The sequence below is a fragment of the Camponotus floridanus genome, unplaced genomic scaffold (assembly GCF_003227725.1).
Source record: "Camponotus floridanus strain SB8 unplaced genomic scaffold, Cflo_v7.5 scaffold27, whole genome shotgun sequence".
Classification (NCBI taxonomy): domain Eukaryota; kingdom Metazoa; phylum Arthropoda; class Insecta; order Hymenoptera; family Formicidae; genus Camponotus; species Camponotus floridanus.
Window position 1 is genome coordinate 1,219,681 of NW_020229403.1, and position 22,082 is coordinate 1,241,762.

General features: G+C 35.8%; 3 protein-coding genes and 1 long non-coding RNA gene across 4 annotated transcripts; 2 read left to right on the plus strand and 2 right to left on the minus strand.

The window, feature by feature from the left end:
* Positions 1 to 442: 442 nt before the first annotated feature.
* On the minus strand, positions 443 to 2,302 carry LOC105252279. The gene is made up of 5 exons (XM_020027851.2): positions 1,410 to 2,302; positions 1,127 to 1,226; positions 924 to 1,034; positions 595 to 750; positions 443 to 505 (listed from the first exon to the last, which is right to left on the minus strand). Exons 1-5 carry the CDS (start codon positions 2,201 to 2,203, stop codon positions 452 to 454), a joined length of 1,215 nt encoding a protein of 404 aa, XP_019883410.1. The 5' UTR covers positions 2,204 to 2,302; the 3' UTR covers positions 443 to 451.
* A 455-nt stretch (positions 2,303 to 2,757) lies between these two features.
* On the plus strand, positions 2,758 to 5,126 carry LOC105252230 (aquaporin AQPAe.a). Its single transcript, XM_011259531.3, has 6 exons — positions 2,758 to 2,862; positions 2,922 to 3,097; positions 3,539 to 3,682; positions 3,756 to 3,989; positions 4,250 to 4,330; positions 4,926 to 5,126. The coding sequence occupies exons 1-6, from the start codon at positions 2,844 to 2,846 to the stop codon at positions 5,109 to 5,111; spliced, it is 840 nt and encodes a 279-aa protein (XP_011257833.1). The 5' UTR covers positions 2,758 to 2,843; the 3' UTR covers positions 5,112 to 5,126.
* Positions 5,127 to 10,538: 5,412 nt separating this feature from the next.
* On the plus strand, positions 10,539 to 14,534 carry LOC105252234. The gene is made up of 3 exons (XR_889279.3): positions 10,539 to 10,725; positions 11,718 to 11,828; positions 12,756 to 14,534. It is a non-coding gene; the product is annotated as an uncharacterized LOC105252234 (long non-coding RNA).
* LOC105252233 (protein lethal(2)essential for life-like) lies at positions 11,441 to 20,736 on the minus strand. The gene is made up of 4 exons (XM_011259533.3): positions 20,567 to 20,736; positions 18,670 to 18,924; positions 13,036 to 13,257; positions 11,441 to 11,640 (listed from the first exon to the last, which is right to left on the minus strand). The coding sequence occupies exons 2-4, from the start codon at positions 18,922 to 18,924 to the stop codon at positions 11,530 to 11,532; spliced, it is 588 nt and encodes a 195-aa protein (XP_011257835.1). The 5' UTR covers positions 20,567 to 20,736; the 3' UTR covers positions 11,441 to 11,529.
* Between the last annotated feature and the right edge of the window lie 1,346 nt (positions 20,737 to 22,082).

Here is a 22,082-nt window from a genome sequence, read left to right on the forward strand (position 1 = left end):
AATTTCATTGCAATCAGAAGATAGAACGTGAAGTTTTTGATTATTTGCGATTTACATTTTACAAATCTTTAAATGGGATTCGAAGAAAAATAAGAATTTTGAAAAGGGAAAGATAATAATATCGCAATAAAAGTTCGAAACAAAGAGTACGCATTATGCGATATTATGCTATGTTAGATATAACTCATAATTTGAATAAATTTTTTTCCAAGAAAAGAGGGATTATGGATAAAGACATTATATGTGGAAATTATATGATATATAACATTGTTCAAGTATTACTATTAGTAATTTATTGTTCAGAACATTGAACAGATAGGTGACCGTTTTACTTACATTAAATAAGAAAAGTGTAAGTGAGATATATATTATATCTAAAGAAGCGACATTATACGTAACAACTTATTTTATATAAGATAGTCGACAATATTGTGCAATAATATTTATAAATTTATGTGGTCATTGCTCGTATAAAATTGAAATACGCCGCCGATGTTTTGCAAACCTATAAAAATGTACATAAATATACATGTGATAGATATTAATTTTTAATACTTATTAATTTTTTAGATAAATTTCATAATAAATATTTACTTCGCAAAATCCTTGAAGGGAGAGATCAAATATTTTCGCGGCAGTTAAAGTTGATGGACGACCAGATCTGACCATTACCAAAATTAAATCAGCTATGATTTTTGTTGGCAAATTATACCATTCGATAAAGTATGATGATTCTCCTACCTTTTCACTCTTTATAAACAAGAAATAAATATTGAATGTTTAATTAATTGATTACATTATTTAAAAAAATTAAAGCTTGATTATTTATTATATAAAGTTATCATTTTTTATGACGCTATATGTGATATGTATTATATTTTATTATAAATTATAAACACTAATATAAAATTATTTTATTTTACCTCTTCTTTAAGACGATCGCCGATAGCTGATATAATATAAACATTCACAAATATTGATGTCATTAAAACAAAATACGTGCCCATGTTTAAAATCTTTCCTTCTTCCCATTCCTAAAATAATTTTATAAACATAGAACATCTTTGTAAAAATGTAGGATTAGTGGATAATTTGATTTTGCACCATTAATTTTTAACAGAAATACCTTAAGAACTCCAAATTCCAGAAAACATATAATAATAGTACATCCAACCATTTCGCATAAGAAAACAATGTTTAATGATTTTTCAATCATCTCTGCGAATCTGTAATATATTTCATTACATTCAGTAAATTCATAAATAAAATTAAGATAACTGAGATACAATAAACGCCTTTTCTTTTTTTCAATTTATATTTTATAGTTGTATATAATTTAATTTAAAAAGTAATAAAATAATTTATAGAAACGTAAGAGAGAGATATACGTATTTATAAGGCTTTTTCACCTAATGGCTTGCATGTGATGTTGAATTATTTGTCCGAGCCGCTTATGTAGATTATCAGTGCCATTGCTGAGGACTGTTTCCATCTGTCTACGAACGACTTCGAATAAACAACAACAATGCATCACGCAGGTGGCGATTAAACTGTAAACACCGCAGTTCGTGGAGAGAATGATACTGCTGATTAGAATTTGCGAAACGAAAAGAATCTCGTAAAATGGTGAATTGTCCACCACGAAAAAGATGTAGTCGCTAAGATATGGTAAAGGTATCTGTGTCGTATTGTCTGCCTTGACGACTCTTTCCTCCAACAGTGGCATGATTATGTGATAGGGCAACGCACCACCATACGATAATCCCAAATATGTCACCGTAAAGAGTCTACCAATTTTAGCGCTTTTCGTCATCACTAATCGATCTTCTTCGCACTCTACGTCTCTGTATTGAATCTCCATCTGTTGTAAGCAGTATCTGATCCCTTCTCTATTGATGATCATTGTCCAGAATTTGATAATAGCAAGCAGACTAAATACCTGAGCAGCTATGACCTTCATGTATTTAGTCAGGTCTTCTGCATCAAAGAAGGTATATATAACATGCGGGATAAGCAAAAAGCACATCAGGCCGAATATTATTCCAGTTTGCAAAAAATTCTTCATTTTATCGGATGTAGAGGTGCCTCTATAAAGTGGCCAGATACCGACAGGTGTTAATAGAGTCTTAGCCACCTTCATCACATATTCGGTATCGGATCTATAATTATTATTTCGAAATATTGTGCGATTATCTCCTCCCATCGCTAGAAATTGTTAGCTTGTAATTGTTTTATCTTGCTACACGTATACCTGCGATGACTGACGAACACGACATATCCTTCGAGAATAAACCGTGAGCGCTTGCGTGCAAAGTTCGCTTCCCTACGATGATTTTCTATGGATAATCTACTTTAATGGCAAGGAAAAAATGCGTTGCGATGATTTTCTATGGGCAATCTGCTAAAATTGTTGTAACTTCTAATGGCAAGGAAAAAACGCATTTGCGAGTGGCAACGCATGCGCTGTTAAAACAAAGGTTTTATACTCTTTGAGTCAGAGCTTTATTCTTCCACGTGCTATCTGAAAGTGTAGTGTATTTTTTTTAGAATACGATCATCCAGAACATAGGTATATTCATGTGAATCGACAAGTTGAAGATATTTGATTCGTATGTATTGGATAGATATCTACTACAATTTTATAAAATAATGCGATATCGCGGGAATAAAAATTCTTTGACATATAGTTACGCAAACAGTGATTCAAGAAAATACTTGACATATCGATAAGATGCTCTATTTTTTCCTCGATTTATAGCGATTAGTGCAGATTATTAAAGTAATGTGTCAATAGTAAGTGACGATAGTAAATCTGCCGTCTGTCGTCTGTACACTCTTTCACTATGGGAGACAATCAAAATAGTGAGTGTTTTTTTTTTCATTAGAATCTAGATGAACGTCAATATACGCGATTTTTACAGATGTTCTGTGGAAGCTGCAAGAGAACACAATAACGATGTTTGCAGCAGAAATTGTTGGTACGGGTATTCTCTTATTCATCGGTTGTATGGGTTGTATCGGTACCATGGGACCAGCACCACCTCCACCATTGCAAACAGCACTGACTTTCGGTTTGACAGTGAATCTTATAATTATGGTATGTTGCTGCATAATTAATTCATGTGAGTTAACAAGCGTTTGTGTTTTCAATAATATGGACAAATTATTAATAAATTCTATCTTGTATTTTTTATTTACTTAATATGCTTTTTTATACAATTTTCATTATCATATAAATTGATACGAATCGTGAAAAATACATTTAATCTGTAAAAATTTGAATAAACGTTTGTCACACTTTTAATCTTATATTATATATTTCGATCTTTTCTCTGATTTATCATATTTAATGTGATTTATTAATAATAATTATTATATATTTTTTTACGCTTTTACATCGGCACTTGGTTTTTAGCATTTTGTAATTTGTTTTGATTGATATTTTGTGAACCTCTTCTTAATTTTATTTTATTTTTAATTTGAATAACATTTACCTATATTACTTATATTATATTTTTTTAATCTTGGTATTTCTCAGATGCTAGGTCATGTAAGTGGAGCTCATCTTAATCCAGCAGTTACCATTGGTGCCGTTATCGTGGGTCTGAAATCGATTCCAACCGGCGCGATTTATATCCTGGGCCAGTTTATCGGCGCCATCGTGGGATATGGACTTTTAAAAGTGTTTTTATTTTTATTTTCGTTATCACTATAGCATGCCAAACATTATTAAAGGTGTTCTATGTTGTCATCAGATAATAACGCCAGCGGAATTATTTAACGATGGAAATGCGAACTCGACTATTGGTCTTTGCGTCACGGTGGTTCATCCAGGAATTAACAGTGTTCAAGCTATATTAATCGAAGTGTTTTGCACGAGCTGTATACTTTGTGCGGCTTGTGCTACATGGGATCCTCGATGCGCTCATACTACAGATTCGACTGCCCTCAGATTTGGTCTTGCAGTTGCTGCTATTTCCTTTGCTGCGGTAAAATTTTTTTTCTCAACTATTTTTGTATCTTGTTTCCTTTAATTATTATTTAGTATTAATATTATTTTTAATATTTTATTCTTATTTAGAAGCGTGTCTTTTTTATGACGTAATTTATTAATCTTAAAAAATAAAACTACTATATGTGTATAATTTTTGAAAGAAAAATTACTTTACACATAAACTTGCCAATTGTTATAAAGAAATATGTGTGAAAAAAATTAATAATTAATTCCTTTCTGTACATACTCTTTCAGAGTCCTTATACTGGATGCAGCATGAATCCAGCGCGAACGTTCGGTCCTGCATTATGGAATAGTGCTTGGAAAGATCAATGGGTAAGTTGAAAATAAAAAATTTAATGTTTTAATGTAAACAAGAAAAATAATAGGAAATATATAAAAATGTATACAGAAGAATTGCAATTAAGAGACAGTATCACGACAATTTCATGTCTTATGATTGATCTTTATATATTAACAACAGTGCATGTGGATTTTAAATCCAAAAGATGCTATTGTATCATAGATTATATTTGTTATAGCAATTTTTTTCATTTTATTACATATATATAATAAGTTTAAATTATATGAAGAACATACAGAAATTTAAAACTTGCATTAATTCATTTACAAGAGATTTATAACATTGAATATCGTGTAAGCAATAAGTCACTCGAGCATAAGAGCACGAGATTGATAACAAATCAAACCACATATATCAGTTTATTTATACATCATATATCAGTTTTTTCTAATTCAATGGCAATCGCATTCCGCGATTAAACAATCTTATATAAGAGCAAAATCTATATTTGCTTTTCAATAATAATTCTGGTAGAAAATAATATATATATACAAATAATATAGTTTTAATTTTTATTTTATTTCTATTAAATTCTTATTAGATTATTTAATTTTTTACTTGTTTTAGATTTATTGGCTTGGTCCTACTTTGGGAGCCTTACTTGGATCGTATGCTTATCAAATATTGTTTGCAGAAAGACAATTAAGTAGAAAAGAATCTATTTGTTTTGATAAAGAATTGATGAAAATTGATGAAAAATCGTTTAAAGTTTTATCGCAATCGGATAATTTATGCGATATAAGTAAAGTTTAGCTTTAGCAATTTTAATTTTATGTTCTGTATAAATTGAAATATAATTAATATTTTTAATTATTTCTTTGTATATTTATGATGTCTATTACATAATACAGAATTACAATTACATAATACACAATTATATTTATTAATTGAATCATATTTTCTTTAAATTATCATCTACTGGTCAGATTTCTTAAGAGTAACTATAAGCTGTAGTAGATGGCGGATGTGTAACAACATATAACGATATATAATACATAATAATATAATAAACAATTCCCTTTTCAATCAAATATTAAATTTAGAAGAAAATTGAAAATAGAATTATTAGATACTTTAATGAATTTTCTTATAATAAGTTTTAATAATGATTAAAGTATTATGATATGTGTATAAATTTATTTACTTATTTAATTTTTATATAATCTATTAATATTATTTAATTTAATTTAATTATTTAATTTAAACTGACATTTAGTTATAAAATTAATAATGTGATGTGAATTATTTATAATAAAAAATAATGCATAAATGCTGCAATAATATATATGTATTTCCTCAATTGATAAGTCACAGATCGACTGTGAACAAAACAGATCTATACAAAAGTACTATACAAAAGTATATAATGTTCTTTTACATATATACAACATATATGATATAATATATATAGCATATAAGATATAGTATACAAAATACTTCAGGGCCATTGCATCATACTTGCTAATGGAAGATTCTTGAAATCATTTAGAAACAAGCTCGAGCGAAAATGTCGAGGAAAATCATTATTTTTTGCAAGTTTCCACCATTTTTGCTTCATATGTCTTTAATAACTAAATCTTAAATTAAAATTCTATCAAAATAAACGTTATCTGAAATTAACGAAAGAATATATATAAGTTTAGTAATCTTATAACTCTTTTTATATAAAATTTAATTTACTAACAGCTTTTTTTCAAGAAAAATTATCTCTAAATAATCTTGAAAATTTGAATTAACAAATAGTATGATGACTTTCTAAGAAACTTTATATATAAAATATACATATATGTAATGTGTATTGTATACACATATATAATTTTTAATTTTGTTTATTTCATATTTTTTTCGAATTTTTCTTTCCAATATTATGCTCTTTAATATACATTCTTTATGTTGAAAAAGTACGATTCAATTTTCTTAGCCATTCAAAAATAAACACTGTACATGAGATATAATACGGTCGAAGTGCATCTCTTGGAAGTTTCTAGAACGCTCAAAGAACCCACGTTGAGTCTTGTATTTTTATTCTGTATATTTTTATTTCTTTGCTTCTAGACCTTCTCTTCTTCTCAGCTGTATGTATATATATTGTGTATATGAATACGTGTATAAATACAGATATATTCTCGATTCTATTACGTATATTCAATTTTCTTTCATAAAATAAACATATTTTTAGATCAACTGTAATTCTTATAAATATATTACATATGCAATTGCAATAGAGGATATACGTAATATAAATTTCACATATAGTTGTTATAATAACGTCACAAACTAGTAATAAATAAAAAATCTGGATTTTTCAAAATAATCTTTTCATATGTTAATTCTGTTCTGACGAATATAAATATTTATATATACGAAAAGATTAACATAATAACAAACTTTTATATAATTCATATATTGATCGGAGACAGAATTGATTAAATACATACGCTCACAACTGCTAAGTAGGAAACAACGCAATTTCCATGAGGTAACATTTTGCATAAAGATCTTCGCAATTCGCGCTAATATTTCTAATGCATAATCTCGCAAAATTACAGGCCCTTCATCTAATTTCACTGCGATTTATTCGACATGCATCGGATCTGCACCGAACCGGGCACATATCGCGTTGCAGCGGGTTCATCAACCTTCACCCAGCGACATACTCTCGGCGGCTAGGACCTGGTCATGAAAGCGATCGATAGCATAGGGCGTTTCATGGACGTTTCGAGAACGCGCACCGGACCGCATCCACACCTGCGTGCACCCTGGGCTCGAAACTACCCTGCTATAACCCGCGGTAGTGCGTATTTTGCGAAACACATTGTTATGTCGCAAGTGTCACAGACGGATCGTTGCGAACCGGCTCGCCTGTCGGCCGATTCGAGTCCGCACGACCGGAATTTGAGATTTGCGAGAATTATGGGTGCGTGTATCGTACCCCGCCCCGATTGCAACATCAACTCGACGTGACTGTCGAGTTCAAGGTCGCGTTTGAACCGGCGAGGCAACTAAAATTAGTCCAACGGGCAGGACAGGTTATTGTGTGCTCGGGGAAGCACGAAGCCGTCCCGCTTCGTTATTTATGTAGCGAGTCGATGAAGGGATAACCTACGCGATGCTCCTCGACAGCGAGGAAAACTTTGTAGCGGTGATCGAAGGGAGGATATTGCGACGTAGTACTTTTTCTCTCTCGCAGAGAGTAAAGTTCGCGCGCGCGCCCGATCAGGGTGGGGCGATTTTCGTTCTTATTGCGTAATAGTTGTTTGTCCTTGCATAGGAGATATTATCCTCCCTGCGCGATCAAGTATAAGCAACTCTTCGGGTTTAATATAAACGGCACGCGAGGGAAATACGTTCTAACTTTATGCGAAGTTTATATTTTATTTTGCCACGTTAAAAAATATACCGTGTATTTAAAAAGCAATTTACGTTATTATCACGTAAGATTGCTATATCTGAGTCGAAAGTATTAATATCAATTGCAAAAATTACGTAAAATGCAGCATTTTATAACCGATGATAGTAATAATTATTAATCTCTTTTTTATTTTATTATCTACTTTTATCGTAAAAGATATCGAAAAGACAATTTTGAAGAGAAATAATAGATGAGATAAAGGTATAATGAAATTGTGTTTATTTTGTTGGTCGTAGATAGCGAATACTCGCACATTTTCTATACATTATATCTATATTCCCTTCATGCATCTATCGATTAGCTGCTGCAGCTGTACCTCGAATGCTCTGGAACATTCTAAACTGCGATGTCTACGCTTTATTATAACGATTTATTCATTTATTATACACATTTATTGATATTTAATATCATTTTTTCTATTATCTCTTTAAGAAAAGGATAATCTTCTATTATCTCTTTAAGAAAAGGATAATTATTATTAATATGAATTATTCTTTCGCGTAAATATGATATATTAAAAAAACATACGTATATAAATATTTCAAGATGTACAGAGCATATTTGAGATGATTATTTGTTCGGCGATAATAATGATGTTCGTAAAGTCGTAGAACTATTCATGAGCCAAACAATCAGAATGTGAAACAGCATAAGGAATACACGTTTAATGTCCGGATCATGCGTTCTAAATTTATTTGCAAGCGACATGCTCTATAAACGATGAATTTAAAATATTTATAGCTACACAGCTTTAGTTGAATATACGATTATTTGCTAATATACGTCAATCATCAATACGTAATCAATCGCTAATCAGTTGAGATTAAAGCAAATATGTTCTCGATTTTTTGACCGCGTAAATCGAGTTGCGTCAAGCGATTCGCCGAGATTAGAGGAGGATATATACCTGAGGAGACTTATTAATCGCAAGTTATTGATGTTCGTTAGTGATGTTCGTACTGGTTGAAATCTGAAAAAGAGAGCCGTCGTTGAGAAAGTTCCCACAGATCATCGGGTCGTTCAATGCAACATAGTTGGCAACCGTCTATCCTCGCATTTCATTACGCCGTTCTGAATGACACCTGAATGTAACGAGGCACATTGTGCATATTTGTATGAAGTAGTTCCGTTCACCCTTCTTCGTCGAGCCTAATCCGCCGACCGTTGTTAGCGACCTACAAAAAGGCGATCTCGCAGGGAGAGATAAGTATCTGGCGCGCGCGCCCCTTATATACTCCTGAATAAAATTGCATTAATTGCGTTCTGCTTAAAGAGATGCTGCCTTTCTAGCTAGGATATATTCGTGTTGGCCGTCCTAACGAGCGATACGAAAAGGAAATCGATAGAGCCGGTACATGATACGCCGAAAGAGGAACGAACGTAATATTATGCAACCCGGTTGTATCGTCGCTATTATGCTGTAGCTCGACGCTCGCAACATTGAGGACGTTCCGATCTTCAATGAGTATGAAGATTAATTTTTTTTCCGCGTGATTCTCCTCATCTTCGCGAGCGAAAATTATTTCGTTATCTCCACGTTTCAACGATATTACGTAATCTTTGATGTCTTCAATTGTCGCCGGCGATTTACATAAAAATTGCCTGTTCTCGTGCGCTATCGCTCGCTTTTTGTATGACGCGTGAGTCAACTTGCTTCTCTCGCGCGTTTGCAAAATACGTCGCGTGGTCGGCCAGGCCTCGACCGCGCCTCAAAATCTCGTAAAAATAGCTGTCATTCGTTTCAAGAGCTGATAAAAAAACCACGCTGGAACGACTGGAAGGTCGTTCGGGCTGCCTGCGCAGTACGGAAATCCCACCGCGAACGTTTCCGACGCGAAATTGCGTTTCAACGTTTCGACGTTGGAGCACGCATGCGATGTGGCGCAATATTATATCACGATGGCCCCTTCCCTTCATCTTTGGCATCGCCACATAAAATATCGACGAAAACAACTCGTCTAATCTGTTTACTAATGAAAACGACCTTGTTTCTAACGATAACACAGCATTTTCATTATCGCGCGTTACACACGTGAAATGCAAACTACATCACACACGCCTAGAAACCTATCTCCTAATCAACGCAAATCAGTCATCCTAAGCGCGGACGTGACTACTTCGAAACGTATAATGAATAAAAGCAGAAGTAGGGCGAGTCAAGGTTGTCCTTGAAGATCTCATCTACCCGAAGGGAATCGCTGCGCAGTAAATTTCGCTACGCAATAAGAGAGACTCCAAAGATAATCTTTTTCTTTTTTTACCCGATCCTCGCATACGCAGATTCCTTCTTCGAGGTATAAAATAAACGAGATACACACAGGCATCGACTAGCGGGAAGGTTACGCTAAGATACACAGACGGTGTTATATCATATACCGGTTGACCGTGCTAATGGCGGCGCGCGGGGGTGGCGGGGTACGGTACGTCGTTCGCTCTCTATGGGTTGGATGGTCGGCGTGGTGGGGTCCCGGTTGGAACGAACGTGCCAGAAACTCCGTCGCCTCTCTTTGGCCGGGCCGATCAATACTCGGTATTCGTTAATTTCCCAGCCATGAAGTGAAAAAAATGCCTCGCCATGCATACCGATTGACAGATCTCGTCGCGGCGGTGACAATTATCGCGACCGCGAACGGCCTCGGGCCCGTCCTGGGTCCGAAACGAGCCATCGAATGCAATTGCGCATTATGTATGGCGGTGACCGAGCAGGCTCTCGAAGCTTCCACGACGTTGCGACGCGACGCGGCGAGGCGCGCGCGCGACTATATAAGGCAACCGGCCGGCCCGACTCGGCGCATTCGTAAACAAACCCTGGTTCAGTTCGGAGCAGCGAACACCCGAAGACCCCCTCACCCTTCACCATCAGTGTAACACACTTGGGCTTCTTATTTCATCGAGACCGCCGGCACGGGAAAATGTAGGCGAGCGGGCACCAGGTGCGGAGCGCGACAGTTTACCGTAGGTATCCCCTGATTGGGTTTTCTATTTTTATTCTATTTACGCATAAGGCTTATTTTTACCTATTAATCTAGCCGAAGTAGATAGACGCTTCTATTGTGACCCAGTGACAGAGATGGTTGACGTTATGCTTGGCCTTGGCCATCTTGCGATGGCAATTTAAATGAGAATTATTAAGGATGATTTATTTGTATTTTAGAGCATTGAGTTTAAAGCATTGAGAAAGAATAGAGAAGTAATAGAAAAATACATGAAAGAAGATGAGCGTTTATGACATTCAATATGTTGATATTTTGAATTTAATATGTCGATATTTTCACTTTTTAATTAACAATCTTTTAATACTATTTATATATTTAATATAATTATATATTTAATGTAATTGTTATATTATTAAATATGTTTTCAATAATATCAATAATAAATTAAGTTTAACTGTTTATTTCTTAGAAGTCTATGCAATTTATATTCTTAAATTATACATGTTTGGGAAGAAATAAACAAGAGAATTAATTATATTCGAGAACAAATCAATTGAAATTGATAAACATATTAATAGAGAGATTTATTAGATATTATAATAAAATAACATTGCACAATTATACATTTCATATAATATAACAAAATATTATTTTATAACATGCTAAGAAATTATACTTCTGTAATGTATTAAAAAACATATTGTTGTGTTATGGCGCAATTATATTATTTTATAAAATTATTTTATTACATTAATGATAAAATCGAGAAAATAAAAGAATAAAATCAACCGGAATGAAGGAGAAAGTTTCAGACAATATATTTTTAGTTTGTAGTAGTGGTGGTTGTAGTTGTTTCGACGGGAACCGGTTTGGCAGCTGGTATTCCCGTTTGAATAACATTGATAACTCTTTCCGTACCAGCTGGCGTTACGTTCTGAAAAAGACGCGAGGAAAATATCATTAGAAATTAAAATATGCGAATTATAATAGCTATATGTTTGTGTTTTTTAGTGCACCCTACGGGGTCGGTGCTTGAACAATCCGTACGCGAAGACAGGCGTGAATTAGAGTTCGAAACCTTCACACTTTGAACAAATATGAAAAGAGAACTTCGAGATATAGGTGAGTGCACATAAAATCTAGATACAATAATATATATATATATATATATATATATATATATATATATCATGCATTAAGTTATAATAGAATTATGCTTATGGACAATGAACTAGAAAGGTTAAAAATACGATGGTTAAAATCAATGCGAGCCAGTAGTATAACAAGCCGCAGTATAATAAGCACGACTATTCTTACACATCGATAGTACAGAAAAAAAGATCTACGATAATGTAAAGCTACTGCTTTTTATATATTAGAAGCATTGCAAAAGATTATAATTATATATTGTTAATTTTAAATATTTATATATTATTAAAATTTTTAAATAACTAATTATACATATTATTAATTTAAAATTGAAACTTTGATGTGGATAATTAAAAACGATTCTATATATATATTTAAATATGCTTGAAATTAAATCTCAATTTTGATGGTACTTAATAATAGCTTTTAAAGCATAAGAAAAATGATAAAAGAAAAAAAATTATTGTGTCATTTCTGAACATTTGATGAATAACAAGTGTCATCGATTTTAATAGAATTTGATGTTTGAATTTTAATATTTAAAAGCAATTGCTTTTAAATATAAAAATAAGTAAGAGACTTAAGTATCCAGATGAAAACACTGTTTAATAACTAATTATATATTATTAATTTAGAATTGAAACTTTGATGTGGATAATTAAAAACGATTCTTTATATATTTAAATATGCTTGAAATTAAATCTCTATCGCTATCGTTTTTTTTGCGACAGTTTGTTCATTTTTTTTAATACAGTCTCGTCAAATTTCAATATATAATTTATTTCAATAAATAATTTCCCTTAAAATCGACGCACACTGATTTAAAAAAAAATGTGCCTTGTCCACGTAAACGTTGCCTGCTGAATTTCGTACGTTAACGAGACATATTCTGTTTTGTAGTTTAGAGCAGACTCGTAGTTTGATCCAAAACCGTCGGCATCATCTGCCTTCTCTAATACCGCACACTGAGGCACAGCATTGGAAACGTTGGAATCAAAAAGCAAAAAATTCAAACATGTAACGTAAGCCACATCAACTCTAACAAAGACGAGAGAGGGAGAAAGAGCGAGCGAAGGGGCTAGTGGGAGAAAGAGAGAAAGAGATTCTCTATTCGCGGTCGAGTCCGCGAATGAGAGAGCAGGGCGAATGTTAATGTGGGTCTCGGCTCGGTCAAGCGTACCTTTTTGGGCGCCGTGACAGTTAGTACACCATCCGAGGAGAGGGTCGAGGTGACGTTGACGAGATCGTGAGAAGGTGGCAGGACGTATCTGCGTACGAAGTGCCTGCTGATGTAGCCGTGCTCGTCTTGCCTCTCCTCGTGCTTGGCCTCGACAATAACGTAGTTGTCGACCGTCTTCACCGTGATCTCGTCCGGTGAGAATTGTTGTACGTCCAATATCACCTGCGGATCAGAGAGAGCGCGGCCCCGTAAGGAGGCCCCGGGAATTATTAGCTTCATTCAGGATCCTCTTTCCAAGAGCGTCATCAAGGACAGAAATTTCGCATTCTTCTAAGAGCAAAGCGCACATCATCGTCCTGACTATGCATCTATAGAGCGCAAGTTAAGTATCATCCCCTCTGAGCGGGTTTACTCCGAAAGTTATGCTCGAATTTTGAGCGATAAGGCCAATTTGATTTTGTTCTCGTCTCACAAATTAGCACTTATTTTTTGTGTTTCTCCTTTGAATCACATTCTTCTTCGGAAGAGGATCTCGAACGTCATGCGTCCATAGCGCGCATATAAATCATTTATATAATACACACATATAAAACATTATAAATCGTAATTAAAACAGATCTACTTTGCGCACAATCGTACCGGCAAACTATTTGGAGCAGCGCTTCGTTTAATTTGCATTCGTTCTTCCGTGATTAGGGAGTCGCCGGGGCCGATTCCGCCGGTCAGGCCCGGTTGTTGGAGTTTCTGCGACGAGAAATAAAAATGACAATTCGGCCAACGTTCTAGATCCGTCTCGACCGTCAAATAAGCGTGTCGTAGACTCTTCCTACTTTGAATTTTTCAATTTTCCACGACCTTTTCATATGTAATCCCGCCGCGTTTCTTTAGATCACCGCGCGTTAAAGCGCGTTAAATGGTACAAAAGTAAATCGGGAAGATGTAGTTGTCAGGTACACCTACTTGTGTGACATTGTTCCTTTTTTTTTCGAGATCAAAAAAACGAGCATACATACAAGTAGGTGGTTATTTGTACTTATCGTGAGTACCGCACGGTCGTGTCGGGAGCGATCGGTCGCGACCGCGGTGGCCGATCCTTTTCGCGGCCGGCGGTTCGCTCCTTGATGGGAATGAAAAAAATTGCAACATACAAAAATTTTTAAAAAATAATAGCTCAGTTAGATAACACTCCGGCATAGAGAGCAAGGAAGCTTCAACGACCGACGGTAATAAAATAGGCGAGCCGAGTTTCTCCGGGTGATCCTGCGTGATCCTGGAACTCGGTGAGCGCGAGCGCGAAGTAAGTTAGTGGAGGATGATTGGCTGTGCATTTCGAAAATAGTACCAAAAAAAAAAGAATAGAAGAGAAGGAGAAAGAAGTTAACCGGATTAACCGATCCGTAAACAGTCGACTCGAGTGCTGCGCGCAGAGCGACATATTTTGTACAAATAAAGAAATAAAAAAGCTAAAAAGATTCCGTGTAAGAGGAAAAAAACCAAAAGGACAAAAAGTCAAATTTTGTACGATTCTATCTTGTTGAGGGTATTCAAAAAAAAAAAGCATTTATTTTTGTATAGAGATTATATAGCCAGAAGGACCGAGGCCTGAGGTTCGTTCGCGTGAGCGGCGCCCCCTTCGAAAGAGGGGGGCGCGTCGGCTCGTCGGGACGACGCCACGAGTCTCGGTTCTTTCATTGAACAAGACTGATTAAAGCGCGACACGATAATATATAACGATAACAATCCACTCTTTCGGTTGCATATTTTATTCCGTGGCTGCTGCGCGCGATTCCTCGCGTGCGACTTTGAATTAAGAACGTAGAGAGAACAGAGAGAATCATTTCAGAGCTGCGGCAGGCAAACCGTGCGCGCGAATGCGCGAGGAAAAAATATCGCGGAAAGAGCGAAAATAACAAAAAAAAATAAAATAAAATAAAATAGAAACACGTTAAAAGAGTTTAAAGAAGTTAAAGTGAAACGCGAGAATTGTGGTGGTAAAACTGTGATTTCATAAAGATTTTGAAGCTAGCGCGGACTGACCGGATATCGCGCAGCGCGATCATCCTCTTTTGATACGCGTACCTTTCGTAGAACATTTCGGTGAACGAGGAGAATAAATAACGGCGTCTCTCGAAGAAAGAAGAAAAAAAAATAGATAAAAATCAGTTCACTCGGTGAAAAAAAGAAATATCAGAAAAGTCGTCTCTCCGATCCGAGATTTATTCATATACCCTCCCTCGTCAAGAGGGAGGTGCTGAAAAATATCCATTTATCCTACCCTCGAGCGAAAATAGTCCCGATCGAACACTCGTCTCACCATCCTGTCAAAAATTAGCCGAGCTGCCGTTTTGATTGATTTCGCGTCGCACGCATAATCGAATGATTACGTGTAATGTGCGTTGACAAAGACAGCGGCAGCTGCAACAGATGCAGTCATCGGAGCTTTTTGGGCCTTCTGGTGTTCCGGATTTTTCGTTCGTTCCCTTAGCATTTCTAGCGGGCGTTAAGTTTCTTTCGTCTCTTACGTTCGATTCCTTCGTGTTTGGGTTTATTTTTTAATTTTAATGGCCGCGCGGCCGATTTGTCGATCTCTTTGAAAATAACATTCGAGCCTTGTTAGATAGAACCTTCGTTCGCGACGTTTTGATTTTTTTCCGTTAACCCCAATTCCTCTCCCCAACCCTTAATCCCACTTCCCTTCTCCTTTTTTTTTATTCTCCCTCTTACGAATGCGCCTCTTTATCATTCCCCTTTGCCATTCACTCCCGTCATCTCTTGTCATTTGTCTCCAGCGACTTTTCTAGATTTCGAAATTTAACTACGATTTGCTACGAAATCTATTACGTTTTTTCGATAAAAAGAGTAACAAGAAAAGTATACACTTATTAAATATATCGTAATTGTTTTGTAGAATATCACTCTCGAGACTCTTTGTATTCGATACGAAATTTGTTTCGCGTCCGATACAAATCGCGCTCGAATTGTAAACACCAAAAAGAACCACTAAAGAGATCGTCAGTTTAAGTCGTCTCAGCCTAAGTTATAAACGCGTAAACCAATTACATTTCGCTCGCTGTTGCATCATCGAACTTCCTCGACAGAAGGCAAATGTAATTTGATTGGATCAGAGTAATCTTGAATTCATGGATTTAGAACTGTCCGGTATTATATCCAAAATCAAATCGCGATAAATGTAATTTAATGAACCGACGACGTGCGAATTCATGAGTTTAGGCGAGTTACACATTTTGTATTCGACATAGATAAAACCAAAACTGTAGAAAAAAAAGAAAGTGATCGTCGCTTCAGGCCGTGATTAAGTTGTCGCATAAACAATAAACCGGTTATATTTCGCTCGCTGGTATCATCGAACTTCCACGAGATAAGATGAATAACATACCGACAACTCTCTCTTTTGCGAATTCATGAATTAGACGTATCACGACACTTTCACGATAAATAAAGCGTACTTGTAATATTCGCGCCCATTCATGAATTCGTAACCAGTTAGGCGATTTCTGTGAGCACAATTGTAAATTAACGATCGATATTACTGTCGAGTTACTAAGTTACAGTAGATCTGAGAGGCGAATAGAGTTAAGCGGTCTATCTAGATCGTAAAAGTAGCGACTTCGCGGACGTTTTATCCAGTTTGAACTTACGAGGATATCGAAGATTTAAAGACGTCGAGTGATCGAAGGGGCATAACGTATCCTCGTGGAATCCATTTGAGAAAGAGAGTTGCCTTTCGCGAACTGATCCAGGCGCAATCTAATCTACTCGCGATACTCGCAAACGCGACAACAGAGCATTCGATTGATTCTCGAGATTCTTGACTTATATCTACTGTGTGTTTTAGAATAACTGCAGCGTAAGATAATCGGTATATCCGCAGCGCGTGTTAATCCTAGATATTAATCGCGTGCATATCATCCCGAATCGCGATTCTCGTGACTTTTTCTCTGATCCGTAAATTGCATTTCTGAACAATCGCGTTAGAATCGCAAACGGCTATCACGTAACTTTCCGGACTACGGAAATTTACGCGATAGCCGTAGGCGATTCTGCAAATATTCTTACTCATAACGAATAAAAATACGCTCTAAAACACATCTAAAAATAATATACTGACTCACTCGCATTCGGGACATTTCATGATAATTTTAACGCGCGTTGCTTCTTGCTTACGTTTTCTTGCCGCACTCTGAAACTATATCGAACCAGCGGACGCACATGTGACAAAAAATAGAGTTTTCCATCTGACACATTTTGAGATTATACCCAGGAGATTGCTTCCAGAAATTGTAAAAATTCATATCTACGCAAAAAAAACAGCTCCAAAAATTATAAGCAATTTAGAATAACAATATTCTCGAAGAGAAATTAGCGGTGAGATTCGAATTGTAAATTAATTAAAAGATAACTGTTTTATCATCGACTTACGTTATCGATTATTATTATTGAGTCGGTTATTACGTAAGAAAGAAATATTAAATATTTGAACTTCTTACTGTTTTAAATACTTTCTGGCCAATTCCTTTCTTTCGCAAAATCCTGCCAGCTTCTGCAGGATTTTGCGAAAGACGGAATTGGACCATTACAGCAGTACTTCCGCCCTATAATGTATTTTTAAGTAAGCTTTTAACACTTTCCTGAGAAAAATACTATCGTAATGATTATAATGATTAAATAGAAGGTCCCAAACTCAAATATTAACATCTTGAACTGACATATACAGAATAAAATTCATGAGCCATCCTCTGCAAATTGCATTAATTTTAACAAAAAGATGTTATTTCGACTTTAACAAGCCCATCTGATCGCAAGACTAAAGCGCAATTAGATTAAACATCTTATATATAAATGCGCATTTTAAGACAACAATTACGGACATCAAAATGACAAATGCTAATAGCAATTAGAGTACCAGCAAAAGCAACAAACTACTTGAAGTAAATCTTTTAATTTGAGATCATTTCTCGTGTTTTATCACGAATGTAAAAGATGAAGCAAAAAATCGTTTGGTGATGTAAATAACAAAAAATCGTTTCGCACACAGTAACGTCACGTAATATGTACGAGCACAGATCGTGAAAAGAGAGATACATTTTTTAATAAATTAATTTAAAAGTTTCCATGTTGATTCTGATGAAAATTTCTTTTTCTAAGTAATAAACTGACTAAATTTCTAATAATAATTAACAAACAGTAATATATAACAAATATAAAATTAATTAAAAAGCACTAATTCAAACACATCAAGTGATACAAAAATATCTGTTTGGCAACATTTTTTTGAGTAGAACTATTATTAAAACGAAAGAAATAAACATGTGATTATATGATATCGAGATTAATAATTTTATGTTCGGACATATCTTCGTCGAGTGAAATTCCACTAAAATATTATTAATAAAATTAATTGAAATTTCAATAAATAAAATTAAAAATAGATACTTTATTATTAGACAAATTTGATTTCACTGATTCATTGAAGACAGAAAAAAGTTGCAGATCAAAAATTCTATTTTCTTCGTAGAAATTCACGAAAAGCAATATGCAACTTTACTTTCGATCTGATCGCATCACGCGACATTCCATTTCACTTCTGTGCGCGAAATCGTCCTAAATACCAACCTGGAAATTATCGTTGTCTAGCTGGATCGTGCTAGATCCGCTCGAGTTGTGACGCGTCACGTTCTTCCACGGTCGGTAGTACGTGTTCCCGAAAATAGAGCGTAAAGGGGCTCGATTGAAACCCAGACCAGAGGTAAAATTCGAGATCAGGTCATCTCGATGAAGGCCGGTGCCGAAGTGTTGATCCGCGAGCCGTGAGATAGGACGATCGATGTCGTCCCACCAATCGCGAAAGACCAACGGCACAATCGACATCTGCGAATCAATCAAACAATCAATAATGACCGGTCGGTGCTCTTCTCGAACGTAAAAGTAAAAAGAAATACACAGATTTTTATGGAGATATGACAAAATAAGATATAAGCGTCATGGGCGAGAAGTAGGCGTGAATGAAGTAACAGTTTGGCAATTGAGTCACAACTACAACATATATATACAATTATACATATACGTTAATTCTACGTATAGATGTTAAGTATTAAGCTAGATTGCACAAAGGCGATAAATCATTAGCTCTCGTGTATAATTCATCGGATGGTGTTTCTAGGACTATCGTTAAGTGTAATTAATCTCTCGGACTTACTTGGAACACTATTAATGTACGATCATATAGACAGGCACACGATCTTAGCGTAAAAGAAGCTAATTACACAATCCTACACGACGGCCGAAGTACACCTCGAATTATAAAAGACTTATCGAAATCCGCGTCATCCATTCCGGAATGGATGAATATAAATCGTTTGCGAAATATCCTACGCATTTATGACTAAAGATCACAATAAGAGAGTCTCGTTTTCTCGACCGCATACATCGTTATTAATTAACTCTAGACTACTCGTTGGTTAAGTGATAGTTTTAGGGGAATGTAAGAACGCGTTACGTGAGCCACGTGCTACGCAAAAATCGACATTAAACGACACTCTCCCTTCGTTAAACGTTACACGTACGGGAAGTTCTCCATTCTCATTTAAATTCTTGCCTTTCGCGGGCAATAGAAATCTACAAACGAATCCTTCAACGCATCTTGTAACGCAATACAGCACTTGCAGATGATACTTAATACCTCGGAATACGACTTCTCTCGCGTATGGTAATAGAATCGACAGAATTAAAGGCAACATCTAATAAACTGAAGGGAGATTGCTGATAGATCGTATAGAAACCGGTTTCTCTATTCACGACGGAGACACGAAAAATACAAAAAATTCAATAAAGTTTAGACTATAGTCATAAGCCAGCGAGAGCTCGAAACAGCAAAGCTAGTCCGTTCGCGTAAGATTATGTATAGAGAGTTTTAAGCGAAATCTCGAAACAATAGATATCGGGATTTAAGTATCGACCAACTATGATGATGGAACAACGACGACGATTAATCAGACAGCGCAGGTACTAGTTTAAAGTCGCACGCCCCCAAACGTTGCTATGCATCACACGCATCTAAACACGCGATTTACAACCACCGAACACAATAAAATTGAGGATTAAAGATCATGTGACTCGCGCTAATATTTTTCACGATCACTTTTTCTTTCTCCTTCGACTAAGGATACGTATCCTTGACGTCCGTTCGCGGTGGTAGTTCGATGGGGGAGATTTTCACAGGCGAGGACATAAGGACCGTTAGCTTAAGATTATTTCGCACAAAACGTACCAATAAGCTCACATCCTGATCTAAAAGACGAAATAAAAAAATGGAGACGTAGACGAATAACGTTACTCTTAAGTAATTCTAACAATAAGATTATACCGTAAGTTATACGCTAAGCGGTTAGACTCTTATGAAAGCTATTAGTGGGCTAGTAAGGACACGGTGAGATAACCGAGGGAGATTTCCAGTGACATACACACTCGAAGAGAGGAAAAAAAAACCATAACGAGAACACTACTATCGTACTTTACGTGGAACGTGAAGAGGCGATCGGTCAACTCGAAGGTCACCAGGCAATTCCGGAGTCGTCTTCTTTCTGATTCGATGCAAATCGCGGATCTATCTTAAATAACCGACGTCAGTCGGCGTCTCGACGCCGCCGCCGCCGATGCGGAGGCGTGCTCCTACAATGTCACGTGACGTTCACTGACTATCTTCTCCAAAAATACATCCGAGAATACTTCCTACGAGCGCTACAGAATTTTGGCTATCAAAACCGACTCGGTCATACTTGCGGTTAGTTCATGATTAACTCGAGTCACTTTGTACATTCTTCGTGACGTGATTACGTATTTCGATCTTTACCACAATCCTGCATCGATTCTCATCATCTCGCGATCGCTACGAGACATTGCGTCTCATCATCCAAACTGAAAGGCCTGACGATATGAACCGACGATTTACAAAAAAATAGACTTGATGCAATTTGCCTATGACAGCGACATTATATATGCCTGTCTAAGCACACGTCGTCGTTATGTTGTTGAACCTTTCCATTTCCGTAACATCGAATTTGCTACCTCTTCTGAATTATTGCGATTGCGGGATGGCGTAATAGTGAACGGTATCAATTTTAGACAGCCGTGTTTTAAAAACAGTTCGGAAAAAAGAAGAATTAGAATGCATAATCTTGTCGTCGAGATGAGATGTTGCTTCATCTGTAATGTAGCAAATTGAAGAGACCTGATGTTGCATCACCAAACGGGACATTAATAAATCGTTTCCCGAAGTTTTTCACTCTGATTGTATTTTGCTGAGCAATCGTGAGGAATAAAAAAATCAGTCAAAATAGAAATTTTCGATCAGTCTTGGCGATTAGCTTAAAGATTAAAGGTTGGCTTACTTACAAAATACTGGAAATACCAGAAATGCTGGAGATATTTTTTCGATTATCGTGAATAAAACACTGATCCGAGCATAGATAAGAAACATTTTGACCTCCTGAGCAAATTTAGATCGAGAGTTACCAGAAGTTTGGAAATCATGGAGAGTGCTAAAAGCACATTCTTTAAATGTAGACTACGTCCCCAAGCGTGTTATTTTAGGATATTGGATTATACGCATTTTTTTCTTAAGATACTTCCTTCGATTTGCTTCTTTCTCGTTTAATATACTTAGATATATCTATATGCATGAGGAAAGTATGGTAAACGCCGGTGTTAGCTTTGCGCGACAATTAGCGACGTAGATTCTCATGTAGATCTCGTCGAGCCGTCAGCACCTTTGGATTCTTCAGATTTAATTCATTTTGATCGATAATTGCGCGAGCACATTTCGTCCGCACGAGAGGTAGATGAGTTTTGCGCGCATCGCTTCGCGACATAATTCCGAATAATGAACAATGAACCACAATCAATAGAGACGGCGATTTAAGCGGATTGCTATGCAGATTATGTAAGCTTGATTGATAAACTTTCCTCTATAGGGGAAAGGCGTAAAGTCAACTATAAAACAATTATAAAAATGACGTGCACGTCGCCAA

Coding starts and splice junctions, on each gene's coding strand:
- LOC105252233 (XM_011259533.3), bottom strand. CDS start 18,924: ATGTCGATTGTGCCGTTGGTCTTTCGCGATTGGTGGGACGACATCGAT. Junction 13,258..18,669: donor TAGACAACGATAATTTCCAG/GTTGGTATTTAG, acceptor TCTGATCCGCAG/GTGATATTGGACGTACAACA. Junction 11,641..13,035: donor CTGTCACGGCGCCCAAAAAG/GTACGCTTGACC, acceptor CGTCTTTTTCAG/AACGTAACGCCAGCTGGTAC.
- LOC105252230 (XM_011259531.3), top strand. Junction 3,098..3,538: donor CAGTGAATCTTATAATTATG/GTATGTTGCTGC, acceptor GGTATTTCTCAG/ATGCTAGGTCATGTAAGTGG. Junction 3,990..4,249: donor CTGCTATTTCCTTTGCTGCG/GTAAAATTTTTT, acceptor ATACTCTTTCAG/AGTCCTTATACTGGATGCAG.
- LOC105252279 (XM_020027851.2), bottom strand. CDS start 2,203: ATGGGAGGAGATAATCGCACAATATTTCGAAATAATAATTATAGATCC. Junction 1,227..1,409: donor CATCACATGCAAGCCATTAG/GTGAAAAAGCCT, acceptor AATATATTACAG/ATTCGCAGAGATGATTGAAA. Junction 1,035..1,126: donor TGGAATTTGGAGTTCTTAAG/GTATTTCTGTTA, acceptor AAATTATTTTAG/GAATGGGAAGAAGGAAAGAT.